General features: G+C 41.7%; 1 protein-coding gene across 1 annotated transcript in view; it reads right to left on the bottom strand.

The window, feature by feature from the left end:
* The window catches only part of iftap (intraflagellar transport associated protein), a 177,659-nt gene extending 169,765 nt beyond the window's left edge, over positions 1-7,894 (bottom strand). Inside the window, exon 1 of the mRNA XM_048607359.1 lies at positions 7,746-7,894. Within this exon, the coding sequence (XP_048463316.1) occupies positions 7,746-7,894 (149 nt within the window). The remainder of the gene's footprint in view (positions 1-7,745) is intronic.
* Between the last annotated feature and the right edge of the window lie 2,394 nt (positions 7,895-10,288).

Consider the following 10,288-nt stretch of genomic DNA (forward strand, 5'->3'; position numbering starts at 1 on the left):
GTGTTCATCCAGCTCTACACCTTGTTATCTCTAAATCTGTTACATATAGGGGCTGGTGACCCTGCATTACGAGGGGTTATGAAAGTCACCACTGCACTTAGTTTCTTGCCTCTGGTTCTACCAAAGACAGAACTAGCAGTTGGCTGCACACAAATGCTAAAGTCCAGTGATGGATGAGCAGTCATAAGCCGGGATCCTCAGGCTGAATCTGCCCAGTTTAATTTTGTTTTTGCCTTGGGACCATTTTTAGGTCACAAACCCAATTGCTGAAGTATGGGGTCTTTTGGTTGCTCTTTGCCAGAGCATTTATTTGTTATTCTATTATGCTACTGGAGAGTGGAATTATTAACTATGTTGTTGTTCACATCTATCCCTGAAAATAAAATCTTAGGATCTAAAAACCCCTCAAATCATGGACATGACCTCGAGCTGTAAACATGAATAGCCTGACCTCAATGCAACATGCATAGCTACACAGGTATGAAGGAGTTAATTGTAACTTTGCAGATGGATGAACCAATTGAGCTTTTGGCTCATTAGAAGACTGGAAGTAATATTATCACAGATAATATGATGCAAGGTAAGTATCATTGCCTGATGTGATCGATAAGCTGGACGAGACAATAGTACTGAAGGAGCATTCACACATCCATCAATCCTGGAGTCAGGCATTTCCTATCATGAGGTAAGGATTGTACAGTTTACTGTTACGGAAGCAAAATCATTGTCTGTCCAGTCCTGTCGAGGCCACGGAGTGGAGTAAACTAAAAAAAAAAGGGGTGTTAAAGATTGGTTCATTCAGCAGGATGACAACAGGAGATGTTTTTGAGATATTTGTGACAGGAATCATTAAGCAAAGAGTACCAGATAAGAAAAATGATACCAGAGTGCAGTCACTGAAGTCAGGAGAAGCACAGAGATTTGTCATCTCTAGATCCAGGTCTATAATCAGCACCAGCAACAATTAGGTGTATATATGGTTGTAGGTTATAGAAAAATCATACAGGGATTTAAACTGGGGCTTTTTTTTTAAGTTTCATGTCAAGTTGTGGAGGAGTTTGAACAATGGTACAGTGATCTCCCCAACATTTGACATACGTGAGGAATAGCAGGCTGTGGAAAGGGTGGGAGAGGTGATGATTACTTGAATCTGCTGAGTGCATGAGAAATACTGCTTGTGGCTGGAAGGACCCGGCTCATTGATGCTGCAAGATGAAAGTATGTGTTTTAAAAATAAAAAAAAACATTGGTATACCCTTCCAACTGCTAATACCTGTAAAGACTCCATCATCCAGATCCCAAGCATCTGGAATTCTCATGAAACCCGTATCTGAGATTCAAAAGGGGATAACAGAGACTTAATTGTAATTTGTGCATATTACAGTCAACTTGTTAGAAGGCTTTGTGTTGTTTAAATTGTTTAAATTCTGAACACGTCACAGGAGATTTGTATTTGGAAAAGAATTACGTAAGAACGAATTTAAGACACAATCAGTGTTGTGTTTATTTTGTTCGTGTAATTCTTGAAGTCCAAGAACAATTGTAAGGTGAGGATGGGATAGGAAATTCTCACAAATTAAGCATCCAGGATGTACAATATGGAAAAGCAAGTACAGGAATGGTGAGGCGATCAGGGAAGACTTGCCTCCCAGGTCCCCACTTTTAACTGAATGTGCATCTGAGGCAGCTGAGGGATGAGAACTCTGAAGAGTATGGGGAAGTGAGCATCTCTTTCAACTATGCAGGCACCTATGGGAGTGAAAATATGATTGATTGACTGAGGTGAAGCAGCGGATGAAGTGTACAACAATGTGGCTCTCTAACCTGGAGACAGTGGATCAGGAAGAGCCAGAACCTCAGGAGAAGTTTCTGATGAAAGATTATCAACTTGAAACATTAACTTTGCTTTCATCGATTTCTCTGTCCACAGATACTGCCTGATCTGTTGAGCATTTCCAGCATTTGTTTTTGTTTTCACTGCTGGATTTTGGTTTTGCTTTTGTGTTTAATTCACTTCTTTTAGTTACTTCTGTCAACAATGTCACCAAAACATGTAATTTAAGTGCAGTTACTCAAAAATGAAAAGTAAGTAAAAGGGATCCAATTATTCTGTTTTTGTAGCTTCGTGCTAATTTTCTCTTTAAAGGAATTTTGCCATGTCAATTTTCTCAATGTTTAATAATAGTATGTATTTTAATAATATACCTTTTCGTGATCTCCATATGGACTGATAACTTATTAAAACAGATTAATTTCTCAGTAACTGATGGAAGTAACTGAGGGACAGGATTTCAGATTCTAGGACATTTACTGTAACAAACAAATTAAAATCAATATCAATGAAACATTTACTTAGCAGGTAACTAAGATGTCAAATTAAGAAAAGGTCCTTTTGCATCAACCAATGAAAGCAATCAAAATATGCCGTATAAAATGTTTTTACTTCAAACCATGATCCTACTAACTGGCTTGCAATGCATGATTAAATCCAAAATTAATCCCTGATTCAACAAGCTCACTTCTTCCTGCCATGACATGTGGTAGTGTCCCTACATCTGAGCCAGAACACCTGTGTCCCTACCTTTGAGCCAGGAGACCTGCGTTTAAGTTCTACTTACTTGAGAGGTGTGCCATAATATCTCCGACCAGCTGGATTGGAAAAATCCAAAGGTAGGGGTTTGTGTGTGTGTGTGTTTTATAAAATCATCTGGGAAAATGGGAGAAGCTGAAGTGTCATGAGATGGATCACAAAAGAAAGTGCTTTATCATCATTACTATGTCAAAGAAAACCCTAAATATTGTGAAGGACGAAACGCTGCACTAATGCAGTCCTGTTAAATGGATTATACACTCATTCAGTTTCTCCATTAGCTGATTAATTATAGAATGATACTGTTTGTATCATGTAAGAAATGTGAATTAAACACAGATTTAGTCAAATTGAACTTTCTGAATGACACTTTAAAGGGATTACATGAGAGAAATTATACATCGACTGAAAAGAAAGTGATTTAGAAGCTTTTGTGTATATAATATCGAGTTGCAAATGTGGTGCAACAGGAATTACTGGAGCAATATTGTTTGGCTTATAATAAACCATTTGCTGAATTCTTCTGATTCCTGGTTTTCTAAGGACTTGTTTGAAACGAGCCTCTGCTCTATACAAAACCCTGGTTCGGCCACATCTGGAGTATTGTGTCCAGTTCTGGTCACCTCATTACAGGAAAGATGTGGAGGCATTGGAAAGGGTGCAGAGAAGGTATACCAGGATGTTGCCTGGAATGGAGGGAAGGTTTTACGAGGAAAGGTTGAGAGAGCTAGGGCTTTTCTCTTTAGAACGACGAAGGATGAGAGGTGACTTGATAGAGGTGTACAAAATGATCAGAGGGATAGATAGAGTGGACAGCCAGACTTTTTCCTAGGATGGAGGTAGCTATTACGAGGGGGCATAGTTTTAAAGTGAGTGGAGGTAAATATAGGGGAGACATCAGAGGTAGGTTCTTTACTCAGAGAGTGGTAGGGGCGTGGAATGCATTGCCACAGAGGGTAGTGGAGTCGGCCTTATTGGGGCATTTAAGTGGCAATTAGATAGGCATATGGATGATAGTATAAGGTAGTGTTGGAGGTTAGATAGGCCTTAAGTTTAGGGTAAAATTTTAGCACAACATCGTGGGCCGAAGGGCCTGTACTGTGCTGTACTGTTCTATGATCTATGTTCTATGTTCTATGTAGATTCAATTTTCTGTGTGAATTGTTATGGTGTTATGGTCATATTTATTATTTTTCTGGAGTTGAATTTGAAGGAATCTGGATACCCTGACCTTTTTTAAAGATGTCAATGAAAAGTCATTGGAAATGTGTTTTAAGAAGGCATTTCTTGAAATTCATATCTTGTGGTAGCTGTCTGTTTACTGCGGACCGCTGTTTGAATTTACTGTTGTCAGCTTACAGTTTCTGCTTGGAAGATTTTTTTCTGATTTTTCAGTTGGTGACCAGCCTGGGGAAAAAAGAACTGTCCAGCTCAGCTAACAAGGTGTAGAGCTGGATGAACACAGCAGGCCAAGCAGCATCAGAGGAGCAGGAAGGCTGATGTTTCGGGCCTGGACCCTTCATCAGAAAACCGAAACGTCAGCCTTGTTGCTCCTATGATGCTGCTTGGCCTGCTGTGTTCATCCAGCTCTACACCTTGTTATCTCAGATTCTCCAGCATCTGCAGTTCCTACTATCTCTGTCCAGCTCAGCTGTTCTGTTTCTGAAAGAACTTTCATTGTGGGTCCAGCTTGGTACCTTGAGCTGTGATCCAGTCTGAACCTTCACTGTCCTTCCGAAGAGTTACTGTCAGAATTCTCAACACTGTCTCCTGGAGTTGGAAAGAATCCAAGAGGTATCTGTTTGTGTTTGGTGACATCTGTCTGTGTGTGTCAGATGGACAACCATTTGTACATTCTGCATTTCATCCTTTCATTTGCCTTCAACAGCTAACATTTAAGTGACCAAACATTTCTTTTTTCCCAAAATGAATCCCCGTGTTTATTTGTGTGTGGTTTGGATTATTTAAAGGGGTAAACACTTATGTTTTAACATTACAAGCTAAGTATGTTAACCTGTTTTGCATCATCATTTAATAAGTTCTTTTTATAATAAGTCAACGATTTTGTGTTTACTAAAGACACCAGGGTTGATGAATCTCGTTATTATAAGTCTAATACTTGCCTCCCTAACCTGTCCTTCCTCCCACCTATCCCCTCCTCCCACCTCAAGCCCCACCCCCATCTCCTACCTACTAACCTCTTCCCGCCCCCTTGACCTGTCCGTCCTCCCTGGACTGACCTATCCCCTCCCTAACTCCCCACCTACTCTTACCTTTACTGGCTCCATCCCCACCTCTTTGACCTGTCTGTCTCCTCTCCACCTATCTTCTCCTCTGTCCATCTTCTATCCGCCTCCCCATCTCTCCCTATTTATTTCAGAACCCCCTTCCCCTCCCCCATTTCTGAAGAAGATTCTAGGCCCGAAACTTCAGCCTTCCTGCTTCTCTGATGCTGCTTGGCCTGCTGTGTTCATCCAGCTCTACACCTTGTTATCTTAGACCATATTAGGAAGCAGGTATTAAATTTATTAAATTTAATTTATGTTTTGACCTATGGAATTGTGAGACAGCAGAAAGACAGTGCACTCCTCCAACCTTAGTCATGAAAGCATTCTGGTGAATTGAGTTAGATTATGCTTCACGAGCCTCATTGAAGTATTCTTAGTAAATAAGGTTGGGCACAGAATGCCAGGAAAACAGCAGATAATGCTGGAAACACTCAGCAAGTCGGTCAGTATCTTCATAGAATCCCTGCAGCGTGGAAGCAGGCCATTCAGCTCATTGAGTCCACACCAACCCTCCAAAGAGCATCCCACCCAAACCCATTCCTACTCTTTCCCTGTAATTCCCATGGCTAACCCACTTAGCTTGCATGTTCCTGAAGAGTACGGACAATTTAGCCTGGCCAGTCCACCTACCCTGCGCATCTCTGGACTGTGGGAACACATGCAGACACAGGGAGAATGTTCAAACTCTACACAGACATTACTTGCTCGAGGGTGGAATCAAACCCCAGTCCTTGGTGCTGTGAGCCACCGTGCTCTCTGTGGAGATAGAGAAACGGTGTTAGGTTTCAGATTTAATGACTTTTCAATAGATTTCCTGACAGGTTTCCCTGCATAGGATCATGACAAAGCAGCACTTGTTTCCTTCTTAATGGGCCCCCTAAGCTCATTGGAGGGTCTCACTCAATCTTTCCACATGCAGATCCATGCCTCCAAAGGGTCCCTTTCTACTATGGCCTTGCAAACCTTCCAACACCACCCAACCTCCCAAGCCTGTCAACTTGGAACCCAGAGAGACCCTAGCACATCTGCTGAGCTGAATTCCATGCAGTGTGCCTCCTTGAACCTGATTGTAGTACCAGCAGTGGCCACTGCTCTTAGTGGTGCTGTTCTCTGAGGTTGGCTTTCCTGATGTTGGATGCTAAATAGCTGTGGGGCAGTTATGTTTCTGCCTACTCAACCCTGCCAACCAGCACCCCACAGTGCTTTCAACTGGTGGGATGGTGAGGAATATGCCATCCTTATAGTGCAGCCCTATGATGCTGTTTGCATTTAATTGAATCTTTCTGAGTGAACAGTTGTCTGATTGCGGGTTAATCTGTAGCCCCTGTTGGGGCGATTGTGGCATTTTCCTGAAGGAAGGGACACAGAGCTGCACTTGCTTTTGACAAAATAGTGGCTGCCAACATTGCTTGCTTTCAGGCAATCTGTAAATCCTTGAGGCAGCAGGTATATTTGGCTATTTTGGCGATAACATTTCCTCTCACATCTCAGAGACATGCCTCTCAGCTTGGTGGGCTTTAAAAGATTTTCAATAGGGTGTCTATTCTAGGTGATACCTAACGTTGTCCAAAATAATGTTAGTCTGCTAGTGTGACCACAATGACACTGGGTATGTTCTGTCTTCTGTAAATTTACTAACAGTGGTCTCAAAAGACCTTATGAAAGCTGTTCACTTCCAGATTAATTCTGAGCTGAAGTTTAGTCTGTGAGGATAAAAGCTTGTGTCCATAGTTCTGTCTGACAGAACAGCCGCATGTTTCTACAACCTGTCACCTTCACTTGCTTCTACAGAATTATGACTGATAGTTAACCAGTGGCCCCTTCCTGAAACTCACTAATTATAACCTTGAGGTGCTGGTGTCTGTGCTAATGTGTGCAACAGGCAGTTATTGTAATTTAATGAAGTAACTTCCCTGGATCAGTGACACTGCTTATTCTTGTTTCCTCATTTTAGGAACAGCCTAAAGAAACACAAAAAGAGTGCAATGATCAGGTAATCATTTTCAACACATTTAAGATCCCAAAAATTTCAAGTACATCTTGCAGATGCTTGGCAAAAGTAGCTTCAAACTGAAAGATTGAGAAAGGGATTGGTGAGTCATGGAGGAATCTGTAATATTGCTGTGTTCAGACTCACACAAAATAGAACTCTGGCAGAATCTGCAGGTTCAGATAGCTAATTCAGAATAAATATGGGAACAGGAGTAGGCCACTCAGCCCCTCAAACCTGTTCGGCCAATCTATAACATTGTGATTGATTTAATTTAACTCAAATGCCCATTGCCTTCTACCCCTGAAAACTTTTCACTCCCTTGCTTAAAAATAAATTTTCTGCCTCTGATTTAAAGAAAAAATTCAAGGATTCTGATTTCACCATCCTTCAAGGAAGAAATGGCCCGCAGTCTCTCCTGGCTTTCTCCGGAAGGCTGTGAACAGTCGTTTCCTGGAAGATGAACACCTTCATTAAGAGATGAGAAAACTGTGGGGTGGGGGGGAACATATTTCCAACGGTTCAAAAGTAAAAGTCACAAGGAAATGCACAATCTCATGCAATTATGAGTTCAGAGTTGGCATCCTAAACACAAATAAAAAAACCACCTTTTGCGTGTTCATTTATGTACCTCTTGCAAAGCTCCAGTGACGTGCTTCCCAGACGTTACAACATGGCTGTCCTTCAACTGAAGTGGCCGAAGATGTCTCTGGAGGTCACTATGGAAGAGTTTGGGCCGCGATGGGCCTCCTTTGTACTCCATCATCCTGGTGTGGCAGCGGGGTTTGGGCTAACTCACTGCCAGGCAGCAACAAGGACACAGATGGAGTAGCAGAGGTGGGAGAGAGCAGCAACACTACCATCGTGACAAATTTACCCCCCACATCTGAAGCCACTGTCACTTCCACGGAGCATTTTCTCAGAAATCCTATCGATCCATTGAAGAGCAAATCGATGGACTGCCATGGCACACTGGGAATCCCTTGGAACATCAATGGCCACAGCAATGGCAGCTTGAGCTCCCATTACAGCACTCAGACTGTTAATGGAAACTGCATTTGCACTGCAATGCAATCTGCGACATCCAATCAGACAATATGTTCCAGTGATGTGTTGGTGGAAAAACAACAAATCCCAATGTAAAGGATGGATTCCAGACTCTGTGGAAAGGCCTATGTTCAGTTGAAGCTGGACTCCTTAACATTTTGTACAGGGTTTCTGGCAAGCTTTCTGTGCACGAAGTAATTTATTTGCCTTCTCCAGTCACTTGGTCTAATAAAATCCTCAGCTGGCTCTCCTCAGCAGTGTTCCTGTGCAATGTCACCCTCCAGTGGATTGATACAGGGACTATCCTTACCTCCCACCCTGACTCCTCTATACTTGCATGTGGTTTCTCTCCTTTCCCTAACATATCCAAAACATATGCAGCAGCAATCTCGAATCTGCTTGTTACGATTTGAAGATTGGCTCAACCTCATTTTCTTCTCGGACTGGGTACCTGAAAGGAAAAAGAGACGAGGATAAGGGTTTTCCTGAGGGGAGGGAACAGGTAAGAAGTGGGTACATACACCATTTCAGCTCCTCAGTCATGACAAATTGTGGAATGTGGGAGAAGTGAGATTAGACATACAGATAACAGCATCATCATCATCATCATCATCATTCAGCACATAGATGGTAGCAGTTTAAGAAGGCAGCTCTCCATCATCTTCTCAATGAGAACTAAGGATGGGCAAAACTACTGATCCAGCCAGTGATACTCACGTCCTACAAGTGAATTTAAAAAAAAACATCTTCGACCTCCTTGTGGTCAGGTTCTCAGTGATGCCTTCCCCCATTGAAATCAGCACACTCTTCCATGCAGGTTAAAACATGCAGGAACACTCATCTTCCATTGCTGCTGCTTCATCTTAAGTGTCACTTTCTCCTAAAAGACAGTGAGAAATGTGTTAGTGAAATGCAATGTAACATGTTCTCATGGTTGCGTCTCTGTGTCAGTATGAGTGAACTGTGAGCTGTGGGTATGAGATTTACAACAGCACGAAGTGCGTGAGGTGAAGGTAAAGAATATGAATTGATGGATTGGACACTGATTAAAGGAGATTTCTAGTAGAAAGGAGATAGAGGTCGTGCATTTACAGTGAATGGGGCCAGTGATGTAACTGGTAGTTTATGCACATTGAAGATTAACACTCTCACCTTCACAACTTTGATTCAGATTGTTAAATATTTTCCTCAACATCTGTTTGGAAAAATACTCCTGGAATTGAACCTGTAGTTAGTTTCCACTGTCTCCTGGGGTTATCCTGCCATGCTGATGACATCCCTCCTTCTGTTCAAATCTTGAATAAAATGCTCCCGTACATTGCCTGTTAAGCTCATTGCTCTCACATGCTCAGTCATTCTTCAAAATACCACAATCCAGATTCACATTTCAAAAAGAAAGCTTCCACTGCTACTTGCTGCCTCAATGTATCTCTCCTTTAAGAGATGCACCTCTCTTTAAGTAGCACCAGGCAACATTATCAGCCCTGCTACAGCAAATAAACAACGCCATTAAGTGCTCACTGCTAGAAATCAGTTAAAAAGAACAGGCAGCATAAATAGAATGTACACTGTCAGATGTTTACCTCTAACATTGTTAGCCACAGCCAATGGTTTTTGATTAAGAACCTGTCAATAAACTTACAATGTATTTAAATAACATAGATCCAACTATTAGTACAGCACATATTAGTGAACATAAATGTTTATGCATGTGTTAAATTGCTCCAATACAGACATGAAGTGGGGTCAGGTTTTAACATGATATTTCTACCTGGGGAGTCTAACAGAAAATTGCCTGCAAAATAGCAACTTTTAAGCAATGTCCAAATTAAAAGGAACCCAATGTGTACATGCTCCATAATGCATCTATGTTTTAATCAACGTTTATTGGTTACTTCACATCGGGAATGTCAAAAGACATTTATTACTTTGAATAATGCTGATAAAGGCAGGGGGTGGGTCTGGGTGGGATGCTTTTCGGATGGTCAGTGTGGACTTGATGGGCTGAATGGCCTGCTTCCACACTGTTGGGAATGTATGATTCTATGATTCTTTCAATATCCTAGCTGCGAAATTGGTCAGAGCATTCCCTACAGCTGTCTACTGCAAATGCACCTTACTGGTCAATATATACATTGGAAAATCTGCAATTCCACACTACAAAATGGACATCTTCAACAACCTTACGTTATTTGATGCTAAGCTAGGGCGCATCAAAACCTGATTAGATCACTTCTCATTGTATATCATTACAACGTGTGAACAGGCATAAGGCCATCACATTTGGTCCTGAAAAAGTGCTCAGTCTAGCTCACTTTACCCTGAATTATAAAATATCGCTACAATTTGAGCAACAGATGAAGCTAACTGATT

Source organism: Rhincodon typus, chromosome 17 (genome assembly GCF_021869965.1).
Source record: "Rhincodon typus isolate 14 chromosome 17, sRhiTyp1.1, whole genome shotgun sequence".
NCBI lineage: Eukaryota > Metazoa > Chordata > Chondrichthyes > Orectolobiformes > Rhincodontidae > Rhincodon > Rhincodon typus.